Source organism: Ailuropoda melanoleuca, chromosome 2 (assembly GCF_002007445.2).
Source record: "Ailuropoda melanoleuca isolate Jingjing chromosome 2, ASM200744v2, whole genome shotgun sequence".
Lineage (NCBI taxonomy): Eukaryota > Metazoa > Chordata > Mammalia > Carnivora > Ursidae > Ailuropoda > Ailuropoda melanoleuca.
The window spans coordinates 156,866,604-156,890,663 of NC_048219.1; the positions used below are offsets into that span (position 1 = coordinate 156,866,604).

General features: G+C 32.3%; 1 protein-coding gene across 3 annotated transcripts in view; it reads left to right on the forward strand.

Moving 5' to 3' along the window:
• Positions 1 to 24,060, forward strand: part of GLS (glutaminase) — an 80,450-nt gene that overhangs the window by 33,535 nt on the left and 22,855 nt on the right. Inside the window, exons 8-15 of one of the 3 annotated variants that reach the window (XM_034654872.1) lie at positions 3,623 to 3,655; positions 3,741 to 3,799; positions 6,809 to 6,875; positions 7,624 to 7,674; positions 10,075 to 10,251; positions 12,340 to 12,471; positions 15,431 to 15,523; positions 16,502 to 16,623. In XM_034654872.1, coding sequence (XP_034510763.1) covers positions 3,623 to 3,655; positions 3,741 to 3,799; positions 6,809 to 6,875; positions 7,624 to 7,674; positions 10,075 to 10,251; positions 12,340 to 12,471; positions 15,431 to 15,523; positions 16,502 to 16,531 — 642 coding nt within the window. In that variant the 3' untranslated portion in view covers positions 16,532 to 16,623. Of the gene's footprint in view, positions 1 to 3,622; positions 3,656 to 3,740; positions 3,800 to 6,808; positions 6,876 to 7,623; positions 7,675 to 10,074; positions 10,252 to 12,339; positions 12,472 to 15,430; positions 15,524 to 16,501; positions 19,254 to 24,060 lie in introns of those variants that run through there. The other 2 variants (XM_034654871.1, XM_019798318.2) reach the window with 2 other exon arrangements.

Here is a 24,060-nt window from a genome sequence, read left to right on the forward strand (position 1 = left end):
ATGTATAATACATAATTGAGTTCAAAAGTATGTTGTAAAAACAGGCTATAAAACACTCTAACATAGTTATATTAATTCTTTTAATAGTGTTTAAAACTCTGTGCCTATTTATCACATTTTCATTCATAAAGTTTCCTTCAATGAAATGGAAATTTTTTAACTTAGTGTAGGTATGTTTACAGAGAAATTAATTTGTATACTTTTCTAGTCTCTAGATCTGATTACTACCCTTTTCAAACAAAACATGGTTTACTTTTTAAAAGTAATTTAATCTCCGGCATCCTGTAAGTCTTCTTGAACATACAAAAATCCCTCTAGACCCTTCCATTATCTCCACCTCCCCACAACTTAAATGTATACAAGCAGTAACTCATCACAATCACAGTGCAGCTCATTCTGCCCATGGGTCCAGTCCCCTTCCTTTACACTTTTTCACACATGCCAAAAAAAAAAATAAATAAATAAATCATTTGGTGAATGGATTTGGTAAATATTTTTTCCAATTTATTTTTTTAAGCTTTCCTACTGTACTTACTATGTATCACTGTAACTTTTTCTAAAATTAAAATAACATACCTAATAATGTTTGTACAGTGACTTAAAACTGGGATAAACATATCCCTGGTTATGGGAATTTTTTTTCCAAGAGATAAAGGGACATTAATAGTTTTAAGACTATCAGTTTACAAATCTCAGTTTTCATATGTGTCTTTCTTAAAATTAGTCTGCCTTTGGTCCAGATTTCTCCCCATTTTTCATAAGAAGGCACACTTCTCACGTTTCCCAAATTTTATATGGTGCACTGCTTCAGGTTGTAAAAACCAGTTGGGCACCAACAAAAGAGAATATTTTGAAATATTAGAATCAGTAGTATTGAGGATATGAATCATTGTAAAGAGTGGGAACAGCCCTCTCTCTACTAGGTTGTTTCTAGGTCTTTGGTTTCAACAAAATGGACAGAGGATCTAATCAAGTTGTTAGTAAGAAGAGCATTAAGTATAATTTTTAAGGATGGATTACTGTGTGACTTGTATACGTAAAGAACTGAGTGGTATTGTTATAACAAAACCTTTTCTATTTCTATCCGCTCCTGTTGTCAGCAAGATTTCTCAACTCATACACGTGTAAAAATTTTAAATAGGAAGAGATTTAATTTCCTTATTCTAGCAGTAGAAAATATCCACCTATACATGAACTAATTAAAAATAATTACTACTTCAGAGAAAAGACTATTCTAAAGTAGCAGTTGTAAATTATTATTAACAAACATTTTTTTCTTTAACTTTTTATGAAAAATTTCAAACATATACAAAATAAACGTGATAGTGTAACTATCCCCCATGTACCCATTCCTGGCTTCTGATTTTCGTAACATCTCTTCACCCCTCTGCACCCTACTATTAGATAAGATAATGATGATGGACTTTTTTTTACAGTTTACATTTTTTGTTTTTGGGGGATTTACTCTATTTTGTATGTGTATGTGTGCTTTTTTGCTCACATCTTTGCAAATAAACTTTATACAGTTATTTTTTTAGAGATTAAAATAACATTTTGTATTGATTATTAGAGCCCATATATCCCTGGGGTACACAGATTCTTCCCAAGAGATACAGGGGCAAATATATTTTATTGACTTAAGTTAAATACTATTTTCAGGGTAGATAGTAAGAACAAACATTAATCAAGTGCTTTTACATTTAAATGGGGAAGTTTTGGGGAGACACTTTCTTGGGTCAACAAAAATCAGTGAGATACTTTATTTTGCTTGTTTATATAATCTGCCTAGGACATTTCAAGTAGCTTATCCAAAATGTTATGTAATGATTGACATTGGTAAATATCAGTTGTTTTTTAAAGGCAGCATAGAAGCAAAATTCAATTGTGCTTTAATTTAGTAACCTGCAGAGTAGACCAAGCATGTGACCATAGTCTAGAGTTGAAAGGTTTTTTTTTTTTCTTTTTATTAAACATGACAGCTAAATAAAGAAAATTTGTATTTGTTCTGTAGGGCACAGTTTAGGTTAGAGAATGAAAGTTTAGTATAACTTGTCTATTTTACATTGATTACTTGTATAACGGTAATTATCCATGTAACATCCCATTGCAAATGCTGACATCCTTTTCCAAAAAGAGTTGTTTTTTTTTTTTTTTTGTGCTTTTTCAAAGGTTAAAAAGGTTTTTGTGGTTTAAATGTTGTTACATATTTTACAGCATTAGGATCTATGGAATATTTTGACAACTGCAACAGTTCAATGAAGTTGGTAATTTCTTCTTTTAATTATTTTTCATTGAACAGCTTTGGAGTTACATTTCTACTTTTTGAATTCTGGTGTTTTATAAGGAAAGAAAACTTAAAATATGTCAAAAGGCACTTTAGAGAAAATACATAGATAGTGATTACAATATGGCTGTAGCTAAATTATCCTTATCTTGTTTAAGCTTTGTTAATGCCTAATTTTGATGAAATAGTGTGTCTTTTTCAGCTACTGATTGTATATGTGATTGACATCCTTTCTTAAATAAGTTGATTTGTAAGGTTTCACAGATTATCAGCCACATCCTAGTCCACTTGTAAAGTGGAGAATGAACCTGGCTTTATTCAGTTAAATAATTCTCTGGTACAGGTTTTCCCCCTTATAATAAAATTTTAAAGTGTAATGTTTTGGAAGTTTTGAGGGTAAAGTTAAGAAATTTGTTCTTAAATTTTTAGTTGTCAAATTATTTTAAACCTGTTTTAAAAATTAGAGATGTATTGTTTCTGTTGGGTGCACATCACCAATTAATACGTTTGATTTCAGATCTACATCTTACTGCTTTGTAAACTTCGCCGAGGTAAAATGAAACCATTTGGCTACTTGAACTGATCTACGTTACATAGGTTTTTCCTATTGACATTTGCAGTAGCTAACATATCAGAAATAGAAGTGATGAAACAATACATCTTCCATGCTCTGAATTGGCATAATGCTAAATTCAAATGTAGCTAATTTTTTAGAGACTATGGAATATATATTTTTTTAGTTCAAGTATTATTAAAACAAGTGAGATGTTAAAGGTAGAGCTTTCTTTACACTAGCAAAATGTATTCAGAATGTTTGCATATACTAGAATTATAAAAGATTAGTTTTGCAACATAACTCATTTTTCTAACTCTAATACTGGTTTAAGGTTATTTTAAAAATATAAGTAGATTGTTCTTAATTGGAAACCATAATTTATAAATACTCAATTCTTCTCTAAGGGTGAAACTTTATTTTAAGTTTTTTTTAAAATATGAAATTAAATAACATGTTCTAGAATATTATGTGTTGTCACGAAAGATAAGGGGACTTGGGGTAACTAAAATTCTGTAACTTTGGGTTGGGTAAAGATATACTTAAAATAAAGCATTCCCTTTGTAATTCAGATCCATTCTCAACATATTGGTGTTAATAAAAGAACATGTAAAAAGTTTATGTAAATATTAAATTATTTTAGAGTATTTCCTAGTCTTAAAAGTACTAATGCACAGTATATTAATTATAATGATAGCAGTTTGAAATTTTGATAATATATTCACTTAAAACTTAACTGTGGGGTGATGCCTGTATTAACATATTTATGTCTCATTTCTTTGCAGCAAGGAGTGAATAATGCTGAAAAATTTGACTATGTAAGTGTAATATGGAATTCAGTTTTCATGCTGTATTTGTTATATATTTGTTTTTTGACTAATGCTTTCTAATTTTGGTTTATAGGTGATGCAGTTTTTGAATAAGATGGCTGGCAATGAATATGTTGGATTCAGTAATGCAACGTGAGTCTGATTTATGACTTAAGTTTTTTATAATAGGCCAGGCCTCTTTAAATTAACAAAAGTAACTAGATTATAGAAGTCTATTTTAAATACTGTCTTGTCCTTCCTCCCTTCCTCCCTCTCCCCCTCCTTTATTATAATACACAGTGTACTTAGAATTAATCTGTTTTCTCTTGTTGGTCCTAGGGCTTATTTCAGTGAATAAATAAATGCTTTGAACAGTTTTAATAAACTTCTTGTGGGTAATTACAGAATTAGAAGAGAACCCAACTTTTCTTTAAATTACTGATAGGGACGCCCGGGTGGCCAGTCGCTAAGCATCGGCCTTTAGCTCAGGTCATGATCCCAGGGTCCTAGGATTGGGTCCCGCATCAGGCTCCTTCCTCAGTAGGGAGACTGCTTCTCCCTCTGCTTGCCACTCCCCCTGCTTGTGTGCTCTTGCGCGTGCGCTCTCTCTCTCTCTCTGACAATTTTTTTTTTTAAATTACTGATTTTTTTTTATTCAGTTATTCAGTTTTCTCTTTGCCTGTAATACATGTTTTACCTCTTTCTCTCTTTTTTTTTTTTTTTAGATTTTATTTATTTATTATTTTGAGAGAGCGAGAGAGCATGTGTGAGCTGGGGTGGGGGGCGGGGAGCAGAGGGAGAGGGACAAGCTGACTCTAGGCTGAATGAGGAGCCTGTTGCGTGGCACAATCCCAGGACCCTGAAATCATGACCTGAGCAGAAACTAGGAGTTGGAGGCTTAACTGCCTGAGCCAGCCAGGTGCCCCATCTTACCTCTCTTAATTTTTCTGCCTGGTTAACTTGACTTTCACCCAATTTTTTATTTTGAAATTTGCCAGTCTACAGAAAGGTTGAAAGAATAAACAATGAATATCTGGGTATCTTTCACCTATGTTTTCTGATTAATACTTTGTCTCATTTGCTTTTCCTCAATCTCTTCCTTTAAATAGAGGCATTTAAAAACATGTGTATCTCTCTCTATATGTACAAACGTGTAAACATACATGTATATGATTGGATTTTTTTTCCTGAACTAATAGAAATAAAGTTATAGATCTCACATTTCACCCTTAAATAACTCAACATGTATACTCTAAGAATAAGGACGTTCTCCTACATAACCACAATACCATCAACGTATTTAAGATTATTAACATTAATTTAAAAGTATTAATATGTAAATGTCCCTAATTGTCCCCTAAATGCCTCTTACGGCCATTTGCCCCCAGGAATTAATCAAGGTTCATGCAATACATTTATGTCTCTTTTGCTTTATTAAAATAGAAGAGTCCCCCTGCCCTACACCCTTGCTTTATAAAATTTTATTAAATGGCTTTCTTTAAGGAGTGCCAATCATTTGTTTTACAAAGTAGGAATTAACTAACTTTCTCTATGAAGGACCAGATAGTAAATATTTCAGACTTGTGGGCCATATAGACTCTGTGGCAACTACTCATTTCTACTATTTTAGTAGGAAAGCAGACATAGACAATATGAGGTGGTGTTCCAAGAAACTTTATTTATAAAAACAGGCAGCAGGCTGCGTCTGGCCCATGGGCTGTAGTAGATATTCTCCATTTTGAATAGGTCTGGTTGTTTCCTGTGGTTAGATAAAGCTGAAACAGTTTTGGCGTGACTACTAACTAGGTGATACTTTGTACTACATGTTTCAGGAGGCAAAAATTTTCAGGTTGTCTGCTGTACCAACTTTATTCATCAGCTAAAGTATCTTTTTCCAGGAAGTTTTTCATGAATCTCATCTCACCTCTCTTCTGTGGTCTCATATTACCATATTTAATTGAGCTTACTCTGTGTCTCTCTGCCCCATCACTGCTATTAGTTCTGATCTCCTTTAGATATGGATAGAGTATCTTCTAATTCATGTTTGTATTCCTGTTACCTGGCAGATAATAGGCACTTGATAGTGTTTGTCAGACAGAGCTATATGCTAGGCATTGTGATAATTGCTGAGTAGTTAGTACACTATGCTGATTCTTTTTAAAGGTATGGCAAGTTGACAAGTTTATTTTCAAGAGTTTTTCCACATTCAGCATTGCTTTTCTGACCTTAGAAACATTAAAATGTATAGTTAGGGGGGACTGCCACCCCCCAGTCCATGATCGATAATACAAAGTGTGTCACCCACAGTTCCGCTTTAGTCATCAGCCTTCTAGATACTTGTAGGTTGATTTCTCAAATGTACTGCAAATTAAATCTGTTAAATTAAAACTCATTCTCTTTCTTCTCAAACTGCTCGTTGCTCCAGGGTTCCCATTAGTTGATATCACTATCCTTTCAGTAGACTGCACTAGAAATCTAGACTTTTGTACCAGACTTCATTCTCTTTCCCATCAGGTTGGAAAATTTGCTGAACTGCTTTTCATGTTTGATCATACCTCTCCTTCCATTCCTATCACCACTACCTAAGTTCAGGCTTTCGGTGGCTCTTTTTACTCTGGTCTCCTAGTAACCTCAGTCATCTTTTCTTTTTCCCCTTTCCCAAATTGATGTTAGAGTTATCCTTCTAAAATGTAGATCTGAAAAGGTAATTTGATTGAAAGCCTTTAAGCTTTCATTTTGTTGGCAGTCAGGAGCCATTTTTAGTGTTTATCAGTCTTGTTAATGTGGTCCTAGTCTCCTTTGTTAGTTTGATGTTTCTCCACTCTTCTCCATGAACCCTGTTTTCCAGATACATCAGAATATGTGCCATTCTTCAGTGAAGTTCTAGCTTTTATACTTTTTAACTTTGTGCTGCATGGAATTTGCCACTGCCTAGGCTTCCCCCTGAAATCTGTTAATCCAACAAATGCTGAAAGGCCCATTTCATGTGTTTCTCTCTCAGTGAAATTTCCATGGATTCCCTCAGTTGGAATTGATTATTGTACTTTCAGAGGATCCAGAAGATTCTGCAACTTTTTAGTATATTTTTAATGGTGAAATATTTGATAATTTTAAAATTATAAAATTTTAAAAGTAAATAGAGCAATTTTCTTTTCTTCCTAGGTTTCAGTCTGAAAGAGAAAGTGGAGATCGAAATTTTGCAATAGGATATTACCTAAAAGAAAAAAAGGTTTTTGAATTTTTGTTTCGATTTCAAATTATTTTATTTAATAAAATACATTAAGATGTATGCTAAGAACTCAGCAGTAGCTTTTAAGCAACTACCTATTATTTAAGGTGCAGGAATTTTTGCAAAACACTCTTGAGTTAATGGTATCAAAATGTTAATTTTTTTTTTTTTAAAGATTTTATTTATTTATTTGAAAGAGAGACAGCCAGTGAGAGAGGGAACACAGCAGGGGGAATGTGAGAGGAAGAAGCAGGCTCCCAGTGGAGGAGCCTGATGTGGGTCTCGATCCCAGAACACCGGGATCACGCCCTGAGCTGAAGGCAGACGCCTAAAGACTGCGCCACCTAGGCGCCCCTCAAAATGTTAATATTTTTAAATCTGTTTAATATCTGGCAGTCTTCAAATATTTGACTAGTTATATTAATGCAAGTTTTGCTTAAGGATTAGCCCATTTTTCCAAAAGTATAATGCCAGACTATTGTTGATTACATTTGATTTTTAAATTTTAAGGGGTGGTCCAGTAATTTAGTTCAAGAATTATGAATCAATTTATCATTATGAAACTAGTATTTAGAAATCTGTATGTGATGTAGTTTATTGTTCTCCATTATTTCATGTTTATACTGTTTATAGGTTACGTGCTATTTTCTCAAGATGAAACATTTGTGTACATTTTAAATGTAATCTTTATGTGTCATTTACTTATGTGCATATATTCTTGTTTTTACCTGCCTTTCTGTTTTTTCAGTGTTTTCCAGAGGGCACAGACATGGTTGGTATATTAGACTTCTATTTCCAGGTAATTTACTTAAACTTTATGAATTGTATATATAAATGGGTATGTCACATTTTGCAGAATATAAATGTCTTTGAAATCATGGCTCCAGGTTAAGATAAAATACATTTACCATTGACCTTCCAAAAAAAGCCTTCATGAAAGATAATTTCATGTCTTTTTCTCCTAAAATGTCATGCCTCAGAATGTAATATGGAGTTTTTTTTCTGTAAAACCATTATATTTAAGTGTCAAAAATGATGTATAACTCCAGAAATTGGCTTGTCCTTATTATAAACTAAGCTGATTTCTTAGCTTTTCAATTTTGTTTGGAGGATTTATTTGTTTCTTTATCAGAGGGTTCATATTCAGCATCTTAAAGAAGCAGCTTCTCAGTTGGTTTAATTCATTTTTGCAGTGTCATATGGTGGGTTTTTTCTAAGTTAAAGTAGCTCTCCACATTCATGAGGGAGGTGGGCCACTCACATAATCTGCTGTGGTTATAGAACTCAGTTTTAAATAGCCTTCCTGGACATGGCTCTTTTCTCGCTGTGTTTTCAGTTCAGTTCATTCCTACAGATTTAATACAACTGGTGCCTCTGATGGGCTATGATATCAAGCTACATAGTAACAAATTAATTATTACTGATTTCTTGTTAACCTTACATTTGTCTGTCTTTACTTTTGAAGAAGTGCTTGAATTTCAATTTTGCAGTAATCTTCAAGGACATATAAGGGACGTTGATAATGAAGTAGATTTTGATGGCAGTTTGTCACCTGCCAATGTGAAGAACTGTGAATCGAGAATCCAGAATATCAATATAAAACCAAGGTCTCATCTGGCCACTTTTTAGCCATGTGACCTAATTTCAGTTACTTAGACCTAGTTTCATTATGTGTAGCACATGATTGCCCTAACTTTCTGCATTACCTTGAGATGATGTGTGTGAAATTCCTTTGAAGCTATAAGGTGTTATATAAAATATAGCATCATATTTACTTTTATCCAGTAGCCCTATTTTTTTCCCTAGCCCATATGAATTTCTTCCATACATTAATGCTTCTTTTTCTTTGGTATACATACTTTACTTTGGCTATTACAGCCTAGGTGCTACTAATCTGTGAAATGTCTGCACTTCTGGGCAAAAATCAAGAGAAGACAATAGGAAAGTTCTCTCAGATTGGGATTTGTCAAATTAGTAGTATATCATCTTACGACAAACAAAATTCTAATTAATACTAAGTATAAATTGGGAAATGACCATTGGAATTTAAATCTTCTTTATTTCAGGAAGACTTTCATGATTAAATCTACTATAAGTCTTTGCTGTCTGGGTCAGTATAGTAAGGAGGTCTTGTAGTTTTGAAGAAATAGGAAGGAGATTTTAATATAAATAAAAGTAAAAGTCAGTCAAAAAGTGGCTCCCAGTCAGTTTCCTTATTAATGCACTGTACCTAATTAGTTTTCCTTCTTGGTGTTCCAAACTCTTTTGTGCCTCTTGTAGAATCTTGAAGTATGAGTAAGGAAGGCTTGCAAGTTGAGAACCTAGTCTTTTCCTCCTGCTCCCCCTTCCCATCCTCTTTCTCCTCCACTTCCTCCCCTACCCCCCATAGTTTTGGTTGCTGTTAAGGAAAAATAAAATGGAGCATATTTATTGTTTCAGTTTTATGGGTAAATTTGGGTTTGCTATGATAAACTATTTCCATTTTTTGATTGTATTTAAATGCAAAAATTTCAAACTAGACTGTACATGGACTTTGCCTTTTTTTATTGATCATTGTTTATCCAGCACCCATAATCAATACCAAATAAATATTTGAATATTAATAAGTGGTTTAAAAGTAGCATTTTGATTTAGGCACGCAGCATATCCAGGCTAGAGCAGTCTTAGAGTTTTCTTCCCTTAATGTTTTGCATGTTACAACATAGGGATGCTAAACTTTGCTGTAGTGAAATATTAGGCATTTTAGCATTTCTTCCCTAAATTGGCAATTTCTCATGTAGATGCTGTCTGTCATACTACTGATGTATGTTGCTTTACCTTAAAAATAATATCATGGCTTATTTTTCTTTTGATTTAAAAATAATTGTTAGTGTATCCTACAGAAAGTATTAATATTTAAACAACTTTGTATATCACTTGGGTCAGTTACAAATCTTAGTGCTTAGGGGCTGGCCTTTCCTATCCTAGTTTTGCCTTTAGAAGACTAGATAACTGGGCAAATCAGGATAAGCCTTAAAGGGGCTTGAATGTTGTTCAAATTAAAATCTTTGGAATGTTATCAAGTTATATTAAAATAATCCCCTTGGAAGAAAGATTCCAGATCTGCATGAAATACCAGATAAAACAGATTTCCTTAGAAGTCAACTGCAATACAAAAAATAATGTGAACCTAAATTTTCAGAGTTTTTCTTCCTTTCAGCTATGCTCCATTGAAGTAACTTGTGAATCAGCCAGTGTAATGGCTGCAACACTGGCTAATGGTGGTTTCTGTCCAATTACTGGTGAGAGAGTACTGAGCCCTGAAGCAGTTCGAAATACACTGAGTTTGATGCATTCCTGTGGCATGTATGATTTCTCAGGGCAGTTTGCTTTCCATGTAAGTAATAGTTTAATCTTAATTTTCTATTGCACAAAACTAGCCTGGACTAGTTCTTTTAAAAATACAGTTTGAACTTTGGTTCTAAAGCTGCGCATTTTGAGAGAGAGAGTTGTTTTCAAGGTTAATTTGTTACAGACTTGGCAAGGAATAGACTTAAGCAGTCTACCAGATATTCTTAAGAACTTGAAGTTTAATTTATAGAACCTCATCACTTCTACTTGTAAGGCATTCCAATGTACAAGGTTAGTATAGACTTTCTCTGCTTTTTCTTGTTAATATTTAGCATTATGGTAATTACATACCTCAAGAATCCCTTAAGTTCAGAATGAGTGCATAATTGTGATGTTTAACATCTTTGGTTATTGTCATAGGTATTTTAAAGCACTTAAAGTATATTTAACAAAAATATACTGCTTTAAGCTCTTTGGTGCACTTGTGAACATTTGTGTACACTTGTGAAATGTATAGCCTTTGTAACTCATTCTGCTTATGTGAAGACATAATGCCCAAAAAAATTTTTACTGAAAATCTTAAAACAGAAAAATAGAGAAATGCATTTAATGTTACCCACTACTCAGCTTCAGTAATTATCAGTACATGATCAATGTTGTTTATCTTTATTCCCCACCCTTGCTGTAGTTTACTATGTAATTCTAAGTGATAAGGACATTTTTAAAAAACCATAGCAGCATATTACATTTAAAAAGATAAAAACATCTTGATCTTTAATAGCATCAAAATATTTAGTGTTCAGATGATCTGGATTGTCTTATAAATTATTATTTTCTAGTTTGACTTGGGATGCAAATAAGGGTCATATGCTGTGATTGGTTGTATCTCCCTTTATTATTATTTTTAATACTTTTTTTTAAAGATTTCATTTAGGGGCGCCTGGGTGGCACAGCGGTTAGGCGTCTGCCTTCGGCTCAGGGCGTGATCCCGGCCTTATGGGATCGAGCCCCACATCAGGCTCTTCCACTATGAGCCTGCTTCTTCCTCTGCCACTCCCCCTGCTTGTGTTTCCCTCTCTCTCTGGCTGTCTCTATCTCTGTCAAATAAATAAATAAAATCTTTAAAAAAAAAAAAAAAAAAGATTTCATTTATTTATTTGACAGACAGAGCGTGAGACGGAACACAAGCAGGGGGAGTGGGAGAGGGAGAACCAGGCTTCCCACTGAGCAGAGAGCCCAACCCCGGGACCCTGGGATCATGACCTGAGCCGAAGGCAGACACTTAACAATTGAGCCACCCAGGCGCCTCTATTATTATTTCTAAATCTGTGTTCTCCCCCTTGACCTCTCTTTTTTCTTGTTATTTTTAGTTGAAAAAACTGGGTCATTTATCCTGTACAGTTTCTCACAGTCTAGATTTTGCTTACTGCATCCATACCATTGCCCCTTGTATCTTGTATTCCTGGTAAATTGGTATATCCCATTCAGGTGATTTTTTTTTCCTTAGATTTTGTTCAAGATTACTTCTAGCAATAGATATTCAATATTGGAATATTAGTAAGCCGTTAGTGAATACTGCCCTGATGATACTAATATTGTCTTTTATCACAGTTATTGTCAAGTGTTGCATAATGCAAACTTAAAAGTTTTGAAGAGGATTAATTTGAATTACCATCTTATTTCTATTCCTCAAACAATTCTGTGATAGTATACCACAGAGAATCTTTTAAGAAGATATAATTTCTCATTGTTCTCTAGTCATAGAATATTTTTTTCAAAGTAACTTTTTATACTTCAATACATGTTTATTATAGAATTAAAAAATGTAGACCAAAAGACTAAAATAAAAACATGGATAGCCCCACAATTTAGATGTAATCTACTTTAATCCTTGGAGTGTATCTTTTCAAATTTTTCTATATTCAAGTACGTCTCAACTGTTTAATAGTGTTTTCTCATTTATTGTATTATAAGCATATTGGAAAGCTTTTCTACACCAATTGTAATGTTAGAATTCTACTGTGTGTATGTAACCATAATTTTTAAACCAATTCCCTTATTGTTGGACATAACTTTTCTTTTTTTTAAATGTTAACATGAATATCCTTTTTTTTTTTTTTCAAATTATTTTCAGGTTGGTCTTCCTGCAAAATCTGGAGTTGCTGGGGGCATTCTTTTAGTTGTCCCCAATGTCATGGGCATGATGTGCTGGTCTCCTCCTCTGGACAAGATGGGCAACAGTGTTAAGGGAATTCATTTCTGTCACGTAAGCATATTTTCTTAATGAAAATAATGGTCATATAAGTGGAACCATCCAGTGATTCAGTTATTTTAGTTTTAATTCCACTGTAGTTAACACACAATGATATATTAGTTTCAGGTGTACAATATAGTGATCAACAATTCTATACGTTTCCCAGTGTTCATCGTGATAAGTGTACTCTTGATCCCCTTCACCTATTTCACTCATTCCCCCACCCACCTCGCTGGTAACCAGCAGTTCTCTATAGTTTAGTCTGTTTTTGGTTTATCTCTTTCCCTTTATTTGTTTTGTTTCTTAAATTCTACATACAAGTGAAATCATATGGTATTTGCCTTTCTCTGACTGGCTTACTTCACTTAGCCTTATATTCTCTAGATCCATCCATGTTGTAGCAAATGGCAAGATTTCATTCTTCTTTATGGCTGAATAATATTCCATTGTGTATATATATACACCACTTCTTCTTTATCCATTTATCTATTGATGGACACCTGGGCTGTTTCCATATAGTTTGGCTATTGTAAATAATGCTCCAATAAATATTGGGGTGTATATATCCCTTCAAATTAGTGTTTTTGTATTCTTCGGGTAAATGCTGAATAGTGTGATTACTGGATATAGGGTAGTTCTTTTTTAACATTTTTTTTAGACTTTTTAAGGAACCTTCATTCTGTAGTTTGCATTCCCATCAACAGTGCACAAAAATTCCTTTTTCTCCGCATCCTCATCAACACTTGTTGTTTCTTGAGTTTCTGATTTTAGCCATTCTGGCAAGTGTGAAGTGATATCTCATTGTGGTTTTGATTTGCATTACCCTGATTGATGATGAGCAACATTGAACATCTTTTCATGTGTCTGTTGACCATCTGCATGTCTTTGGAGAAATGTCTGTTCGTGTCTTCTGCCCATTTATTAATTGGATAATTTGTTTTTTGGGTGTTGAGTTTTATCAGTTCCTTATATATTTTGGATACTAACCCTTTATCAGATATGTCATTTACTATCTTCTCCTATTCAATAGTTGTTTTTTAGTTTGGTTGATTGATTCCTTTGCTGTGCAAAAGCTCTTTATTTTTATATAGTTCCAATACTTGATTGTTGCTTTTGTTTTCCTTGCCTCAGGAGACCTATCTAGAAAGATGTTGGCGATAGCTAACGTCAGAGAAATTATTGCCTGTGATCTCTTCTGGGATTTTTATTGTTTTCAGGTCTCACATTTAGTTCCTTAATCCATTTTGAGTTGATTTTTGTGTATGGTGTAAGAAAATGGTCCGCTTTCATTATTTTGCATGTAGCTGTCTAGTTTTCCCAACACCACTAATTGAAGAGTCTTTCTTTTTAAAGCATTGCATATTCTTTCCTACTTTGTCAAAGATTAATTGACCATATAATTATGGGCTTATTTCCGGATTTTCTGTTCTGTTCCATTGATCTCTGTGTCTGTTTTTGTGCCTGTACCATCCTGTTTTGATTACTACAGCTTTGTAACACAACTTGAAGTCTGGAATTGTGATACCTCCGGTTTTGTTTTTGTTTTTTTCAAAATCGCTTTGGCTATTTAGAGTCTTTTGTTATTTTAAACAAATTTTAGGATTGTTCTAGTTCTGTGAAAAATGCTTGGTGTTTTGATAGAGGTTGCATTAAATCTGTAGATTGTTTTGTGTAGTGTGGACATTTTAACAATATTTGTTCTTCCAATCCATGAGCATAGAATGTCTTTTCCATTGCCTGTGTCGTCTTCAGTTTCTTTCATCAGTGTTTTATAGTTCAGAGTACAGGTCTTTCACCTCTTTTTAAGTTTATTCCTAGGTATTTTATTATTTTTGGTGCAATTATAAATGGAATTGTTTTCTTACTTTCTGTGGTTTTATTATTAGTGTGTAAAAATGCATTGGATTTCTATATATTGCTTTTGTATCCTGCGACTTCACTGAATTCATTTATCAATTTCAGTAGTTTTTTGGTGGAGTCTTTAGGGTTTTCTGTATAGACTATCATGTCATCTGCAAATAGTGAAAGTTTTACTTCCTCGTTACCAATTTGGATGCCATTTATTTCTTTTGTTGTCTTTGCTGTGGCTAGGGCTTCCAGTTCGATGTTGAATAAAAGTGGTGACAGTGGACATCTTGTTCTTGACCTTAGGGGAAAAGCTCTGAAGTTTTTTTTCCCTATTGAGTATGATGTTAGCTGTGGGTTTTTTTTAAATAGTTTTCTGTTTCCAAAAACTCAGGTAAAGTTATTAAATTTGGAAAGGCTTAAATTTAAAGCCCAACATAAATTAAGGTTATTATAGTTTATTATATCATTGTTAATCTGCATGTTTGAATATCTTTATCCATAAGCTCCCTTGAAAAGTCTCTTTCTTGAGGACATAAGCACTGCAAAATAAAATTATTACTACTGTTGATTAGTTCAGTATTTTATGTTGTTACCCAAGTTTGCTAATATTTCATCTTCTGGTTTTATGTACATTTACTACTTCATAGACTCTATATTGAGCACTGTAATTTTTCTGCAAACTTCCTCAATTAAAATTCTGATTTATTTTTCAGTTTTTTATATTTTACAAAAACTAGAGGATGACATTGGATTGCTTAGAGGTTATAGTAGATTATAACCAGAATATTGATTTATATTTTTGTGGGGCTTTTGGTTATTTGATAGAATAGTTCTTTCATATGGCTTGTTACTGTAGTGGCCATTTTATAGGAAATGAAAGTTAAACAATTTGATAGTTGAGCCTAGGGTCATGCTGGTAAGCGGTGTTCTCAGATTTTTTATCCATGTCTTCTCATTCTGATTCAGTTCTCTTTTTGATGCATTGTGCTGCTTTATTAACATGCAGTGGTATTTTCTATGAGATAGTAGTTAAGTTGGATAATATTAGTGTGATTTGTTAAAATATGAAAAAACAATGGCCAATGAATAGCCAGTTTCTTATACCTGTTCTGTTTATTTGCAGGATCTTGTTTCTCTCTGTAATTTCCATAACTATGATAATCTGAGACACTTTGCAAAAAAACTTGATCCTCGAAGAGAAGGTGGTGATCAAAGGGTAAGCAAAATTCTTATTTAGATTATTATGTAATGTTTTCTGAGAGAGAAAAATAAGATTAACCTATTTGAATGAACTTAGTTTAATTGTTAGTGGCCTCATATATTTGCTAATCACAAATAAGTTGTTGACATTTTTACCCTGGACACGGTAGTATATAGATATTGCTGTTTTATTTAAATTTAAACTGGTTAGCCTAGCAGCAGTTTCCCCACCACCCATTTTCCTGCTATTTTAAGAAATATTTTTAAGACTTGATTCTGCTAAAAAGAAAAAAGAATTGATTCTGTTCCAAGAAAACAACATTGGAAAGTGCTTCATGGTATAAAAGAAAGCCTTGTTTTTACTTTAAATATTCATTAGTTATAGTCTTGAAGTTTATTTTGACGTTGATGGATATATAAATGGGAAAGGGATTAGAGTATTAGTGAAAGACCTTTCAAAGCCTCATAAGCAAGTTTTATTGGCCATTACAGGTGAAATACTTTTCTATAAAAAGTGTTTAATACAGAATTCTTGACACTCTTATTTTAAAGTAATATTTGTTTATCAGTGTGTTTGGCTTCATATTATTGCACATATATGCTTCTTTAGAGTTAATATTTAAGAGTCAGGACTTAAATTTCAGGAACAAGATTTTTTTGTCTTCATAGTTATTCACTGGAACAAGGACTTGTTTTGAGTTTTAATTAAATTCCTTTATATCTCATCTGGAAAATGTTTATAGTAAATAATTAGACTTGAAGCTAATATGAAGCTCTTATAAGTAGAAATTATTTTTACACATACTAAGAAAATTTTCCTATTGTTAGTTCTGATCAAAGTAACTTCTAATAATGTATGAGAATTATGCGAAGCCAACAGAATAGAAACTTCCATGAGAGTCAACATGAGTAACATGGAACAAAACATCATATGGTGGTGGGTGAAAATGTTAACAGATTTTAATAACATTCATTGAAAAATACCGTTTTATAGCTTGGACTTTTCTTCACTCAAGTGCACTAATAAATTATGTATGTTGCTTGAACAACTAGCATTCCTTTGGACCATTGGACTATGAAAGTCTCCAACAAGAACTTGCTTTAAAAGAGACAGTATGGAAAAAAGTGTCACCTGAGTCAAATGAGGACATCTCTACAACTGTAGTATATAGAATGGAAAGTCTGGGAGAGAAAAGCTAAAGAAATGGGTTCTAGTTTCAGAATGTTCTTCATTTAACCTCTCAAACATCTTTAGCTTTTTTGCATACTATAAATATTTATTTGAGTTTTTTGTGTTCTCAACCTTGGGTGCTGGAGCCATAAAGCTTTTTTTCCTTTTAATCTTTGTATAAAGATAATAGATTAAAAAGTGGATTTGTTGGTCTTTTAAAAAGTATTTATAAATAAGTACAGCAAATTTGCTTTATTTTTAAAGATGCAAAAAAGGAAAAATTCCTTTAAATTTTTTCATGGTATAATTAAAATTTTAACTTAATCCTCATTTTAAAATAGTAACAAATATTTAATTCTTTGGTTCTAAAACCCACACATTGAACTCATAAGTTTCATTTCATTTTGTTTTTTCTTTCCCAGTTTTAAAACTTACATGATGTCTGTAGGGGCAGTAGAAAGTTATTTCTTTGCTAAATACAAAACTAAAAAGGAAAAATTAATGAATCCCAAATTATTTAACATAGCAGTAGATTATAAAATTAGCTTAAGTTTACATTTTATGCCATTTTTAGTGATAGATTGGCTTTAAATTTTTAAAACTTCATTTTAAATTTTATCAAACACTTTAAAATATTAATCATGTCTTTGCTTTTTTTATTTTGCAATTCCTCTATGTTCTGTCAAAATTGTCATGTACAGGAGTGTCTTATGTTACTAAAACATTCCAGCCAAAGAATTTCAGAAGTAAGATAATGACGTTTCACTGTTAAAAAGCTATAATGGTTACTCAGAAGGAGCAACAGTGAGTGTCTTCAAGTGAAATGTTTACCTGAACAATTTTATTTTCGTATTATCCACATTACTTTTTCTATGTTATATTTAAGTATGAATGGTGAATTCTTGGGTTTTAGCTTTTAATATTTTTATTACCCTAATAATTTCACAAATGCTAATGAATCTTTTATGATAAATTATAATAACATCTCATAAAGTTTGTTTTATTTGAACTCTTTTAGAGTACTTAGGAAATGAATTCAGTCTGATGGTAGTAAGTATGCTACTAAAATGTTAGATCTGAATCTTTTTGTTTGGTTATAAAAATGCAATATTGAGAATCAGAACTTGTTTTTAAGAGAAGGACTATTTGAATAATTTACAATGTTTAAAGTCTGTCTTGGCAAAGTGATTGTAAAATTCTCTTGGACCTATTCACACTTCTTCCTTCTTCCAAATACCTCTTCGGTTTTCCCACAGTTTCCCATACCTGCAAGGTGTTTTAGTTTTTGTTTTAATCATTTTTAAACTTGTAGATTTTGGAGAGGCAGTGATGGGGCCTGGGGATTAGAAGGAGAACTTGATAGTCTTTTTTTTTTTTTTTTTAAGTGTCATGGCATATATGTGGTGGATAACATCCATGAAAGTAAATAATACTGTTGTAAAAAAGATTTCACTGAGTAATTTAGATACTGGTGCAAATATAAATACAAAAAACCTGATAATATGATGTCTGGAGCTTGGGAACTGTGGTAATAGAAAAAGAAGTTCCCTTCCAAAGGTGTTGGTTAGTCAAAAGCTTTTTGGGCTAACTTAAGTATTAAACTTAAATATTTAAATAATTATATGTTAAGTTTTAGAGGATTTTATCAAGGATTTTATGGCTATTTGAATATTTCTGTAATGTACAAATGTACAAATATCCAGTGCATATCTCACTGGATGTTTCTGGTTTGGCCATTTACAGGGGAGTGATTTTCTTGAAGGCCTCACCTCTGCAACACCTTTAAACAGTATCATTTGTACTATGAGTTCCACCAAAGCCATTTGCAGTTTGGGGAATGTCTTAATTGATAGATTGGGGAAAAAGCTTTTTTTCCCCCCTTATGCTATTAATTGTTACATTTTACTATTTCATTTGAAGATTGGTTTTACTTTGTAAAATGCAAATTTAATGTTTCCTATTGTGTCCATATTTATAGGTTTCAAAATTATGTTGTTAATTTATGGCACTTATGTTGGTAAGGAGTAAATGCACACTTACCAGTGAAGTACTGTTATCTAAGCTAACTGTGTTAAAAAAATCTTGTTAAGGATGAGCATCCAGAAATTTTTGTAGGACAGTATCCAAATGGAAGAAGGGGGAAGATAACTGTGAATAGGTCCCCAAACTTTACTGTAAAAAAAAAAAAAAAAGGAGAATCTTTGCCAGATTTAAGGACATTCTTTAAATCCATTCCTTCAGTATTTTTAATACCTTTTCAAATAAAGTTCTTGAAAAGTACCCAGTATTGTGGATTTAATGTTTCATGCCATTACTGATTCTTGATATTCAAGCATTTAGAAGTTAGCACATTTGTTTTTCTTTTTTTTTCATTATTAACATTTCGTTTGAAATGCATATCCTTCCTGAAATACTTTATTTTTAGCAAAAATGTTGTGCATTTTATCTTAGCGTTTGGATTAAAACATTTGTGTTATTTCGCTTTCTTTCATTTGCTTTGTATATTTAATAATGTACCTTTTATTTTCCAGTATGCCTACTTTTTGTATTGTACAATAAATTTATTTTAAGCTGATTTTATTGGTTTTTTTTTTTTTGATGAAAGCAACTCTAGCATCTTAAGTACAAGTAGTTGGAATTTTAACTTAAAAAATTTCCTTTATGAAGATACTATTAAAATGTTTTATATTTTTAATTCTGAGGCTGTTGTGAAGAGATATGAGAACTACTCAAAAGGGCTTTGTTTGATTTTTTTATTTTTAAGCAAAGTGTAGAGTTGGTGGGGTTTTTTGAGGGAGAGGACATTTTCCTATTGGTTGTACTAGAAGTATTTGAATAAAGACTTTTCCCAATTTTTTTTTTTTGTTGTTTTTCTATTTGACAACTTAAAAAAAAAAGTCTACCGTATATACTGTTTCTGCTTTCTGAGGAAGAGTATCTCACTGTGTCACTGTTGTTTTATCTGTTGTCTAGCGTAGGAAAAACACATTGCTAAATCAAATGAAGAGTATCCTAATACTAGTTTAGAATTATCATTCACAGTACAATTTGTATTGAGTGGAATAACTATAATATAGAAATTCATCTTTACTTTTTAAGGAATTTAGTTTTCAGAAGGAGCTTACTTCTTTCTGTATATTTATACAACATAGTCCAAATTATAATAATGAGGCTCCATGCATTGTTAGTCAAGTACAGTACAGCTGACTCTCAACAGAGGTTTGAACTGCATGGGTCCACTTACATAATTTAATTTATAGTACAATACTGTATTGTATTTTATCTTCCTTATGATTTTCTTAATAACATTTTTTTCCCTAGCCTACTATAACGTACAAAATATGCTTTAATTAACAGTGTATGTTCTTGGTAAAGCTTCTGGTCAGCGGAGGCTATTAGTTGTTAAGTTTTGGGAGAGTCAAAAGTTATGTGCAGATTTTCAACTACATAGGGTCCGGTGTCCCTAACCCCCACCCCAACATTGTTCAAGGTCAACCATACTTTAAATATTCCTGTTTGATCAGATCTGTCATTTGTATCCAGAGAAGATGTTCCAAATATATTGTAGAATTTTAAAGCTATTTGAAAGGAAAATACCGTTGCTTTTAAGAATTTGTATTTATCTGTGGGATTTTTTGATAAAGTAAAATCTAGTAAATTTGAGGACTAGTAGATATGGAGTTCAAGTGTCATGATATATTCACAATGTAATGTTTATGATTGCTTACTTTTAAAGATACACTTGGAATTTTGTTGTTGTTTTTTAATCCATTTAAAGGAAAAGGAGAGGTGACTCAAAGAGCTTGGTGGTCTTGGTCTGACAATGTAGAGTTTTATGGGCATGTATATATGTGGAAAGAAACACTGATATATACTGATATGTCAGTCTATATAATGTATGCATGTTCTATATGTATGTGTTTGTGAGTGTATCTATCTGTGTCTATCTGTCCATCTGTCCATTCACCCATCCGTCCGTCCTCTGAAAATCAGCAGCAATCCTTTCCACATAATATGTTATGTGTAAATGGTTCTTTGCTTTATTCCTATTCCAAGTTTTATCGTAAAAGAACTCTTAACATTTTTGCTGTCCCTAGGATTTATAAAATATAACATATTTTACTTGTTCAATTTAAAGATTGTGCTTTCTCTTTTTGTGCCCATTCACTACTTATGCTGTCCAAGTAAGAGAGTAGCAGTATCGGGGAACTCCATTAAAGGGAAAGCAAAAATTTATTATATGGAAGGATTATATTCAACTTAAAATAAATAATGTACAGCTTATGGAAGAGTTTTATTCCAAAAATTGTGCACAATTTTTATTTTAAGAATGTGCTTTACTATCATTTGTGAAAATTTGGGTGTTTCTCCTAAACAATCTTGAAAATGCTAGAATGCAATTTTTTCAAAAAGTAACATGATTTCTGCTCAGTTCCTTTACTATTTTATATTAAATGTAATATTTATATTGTGTAATAAAACCAAAACCGGATGTTGGAGATCTAGCTGTTAAGAGGCATCATGGCCCATCCTTCAGATTTTCACATAGATTTATTCAGGATAGACTTTACCTTAGTCCATTCTTTGTCATGGAGTTCAAAGGCAAAATTAAACAGGAAAATATATTCAAGTATATTAAGTTCAACCACTTTTATTTCACATTGTAAACATAGTTTAAACATTTGTTTCTTACATTGCATAGAAATGGAAGGAATTCAGTTGGACTGGGAGAGGTCCTTTTATCCTTCTCTCTTCCCCTGCCCAGGTAGTTTATCAGAGCGAACACCGTACAGACCTGAAGAAATTTAGAGTTACACTTAGTCTGTTTTAATTTTTAAAACTACTGTAAAGGCATCTAAAGCAAAAATCTGTCCAACGTAAAACAGAGCTGGCAAAACTTGATGTTAAAGAGCCCTTAATTTCTTAAATAGTGATAGAAAAGGTGCTTGCTTTTTAAATAGAAGATGTTAAGGAGACTGATCATAAATCTTTGTATTTAATGAAGTGATTCTATTATACTATAGTTTTGAAATGTTCCTTTTTATTTATATTTCGAAATATGAAAGTTCATTAATTTTAAGGTTGACTTTACCATTTGTTTTGTAGATTGTAGATCCACTGTAGTGATTTTTAGAAGTTTAGCTGTAGAGATTTTTAAGATACGCAAAATATGTAAAGCCTGTGTTGATTAAACTTTTATAATGGCTTTCTAATCAATTACATTAACCTTTAACTAAAATGAATGACACAAATTAGCACTTGAATGTATTGCCTTTTTGGGTGGTATTTGTGGTATTTTTTTGCATAAATTACTTTTTATTGAGAACTTACATAAGGGGTAAAAAAGAAAAAAAAGAACAAATTATGATTCTTGGTGCCAAATGCTACAATGAACTCCATACAGTTCAGTATGGAGGCTCACAGGAAAGAGTAATGAAGTGACAAATATTGGCAATTGATCTCACAACACCCAATATTAGACTTTCAACTCTAAATCTCATTTACTAACTCAGAAATATTTAATTAAATCTTAGTGATAAAGAACAACTTGGTATATATATTTTTAAGCCAAATTTTAATATCTGAGGATACAATTTTTCTGGACATAGTATTATTAAAAATAATGATTTTTTTCTCATTAAGTATTTACCTTGCTGAAATACTTCCAATGTTAATACCTCAGATGATTGAAATTGTCTATCTGGAAAGCTTAGCTTTTAAAAGGAAAAGTTCTTACCTGAAATAGTTTTAGATTTGTTACCGTATTAACATGACTGGTGATTTTTGTTTATATTACGAAAATCTCCTCATTCCAGTAATTCCACTTGAAGCCCTGTGTTATAGTTTTGGTTCATATTCTGTAAACAGCTGAAGAACTTGTTTTACTTTTAAAACATAGTTCAACCTTTCTAGTTCTTTGATGTTCTTTAATTTACCATAATCTTGTCATTTATTAGAATTTCATAATTGAGGGGCACCAGGGTGGCTTAGTCAGTTAAGCGTCCGACTCTTGATTTCAGCTCAGGTCATGATCTTGGGGTGGTGAGATCAGACCCCGAGTTGGGCTCCACGCTGGGTGTAGAGCCTGCCTAAGATTCTCTCTCCCTCCCTCAGTCATGTGCACACATGGTCTCTCTCTAAAAAAAAAAAAAAAAAATAGGTAAGAATCCCATAATTGCACTTCGAAAGAAATCTTAAAGTTTATCTGGTACAAATTCCCACTTAGCCAACCCCCTTTTCCAGGTTTCTTAGCACCTTGCTTTCTCAGTTAACGTATGTTCAATATTTTTTTCTGTTTTGCTGGAGTTGGTCTGTTTTGTGTTTTGTTATGACAGCCTTTTGTTTATCAGTTATTTGTAATGAAAAGCATAATTGACAATAGTTAATGTGACTAGTCATTTGGCAAACTGATTGTCCCATCAGTGATTATAACTATTTAATTGTATTTTTTCTAGTAAACAGTCTTATGCCACAGTTTATAAAGACTAGTAAAGTTAGAAGTGACTGTTAAAATTATACAGTAGTTCTAAAAATAAAACATTACTCTGGAACCTTTGAAAGAAAGTTTAAGTGTAGCAAAAATGTGGCTCTAAAAATAAATGTTGCACCATTTGCTTTTTAAAATAAGTTCCTTGGGCGGTAGGTTAAATATACAGGTAAAAAGGTTAAGTAGGCAAAAGATTATTGGAGTTCTAAACAAATGTTTTCTAGAAGAAAAATTCTTTTTCTTTGCAAGTTAGCTTTTCCCAGCCCATACTATTATGTAAAATATGTAGCTTATTTCCTTTGTTTTTATTTTACATGTTTGGATTTCTGGGTGGCTTCATAATAAGGCACCTCATTTGTCAGTATGTTATTCTATCATGTATATTGTCCTTAGCACCAACCTCCATTTAATAGTCCTGGGATTTTTATTTTTTATTTATGAAGGAAATTTATTTGCTGTTCTTGAAAAGCATTACTTTTTTAAAGCCTTTGTTGACTTAGAAATGTTACAACTTAAAATCGTGTTAGTCTTAAAAAAAAGGTATGGGTTTCTTCTCAAAATTTAAACTTGCCTAATGGGTAGCTCTTTTCTTCACAAGTTTATATAGATGAGAACCTGAACTTTTAGGAGACTGGCTCTTACTCAGTATAAACTCTGCTTGTTTTCACATTATACTTATTAAAATTAGAATGGTCTTGAAGTACTCCCATCAGTTACACTGGTTATTCATATTTGGACCATTCCATTGTAAAATTGAAATCATGATCTTTAGCTTCTTATTAAACTTTTCTTTCTAATTACTAACTTTCATTATTTTGTATGTGCCTTTCACAGATCATCACTAAGGGGCAATCACAATTATCCTTTGAGGGGATTCACTTAATTCCATTAAATG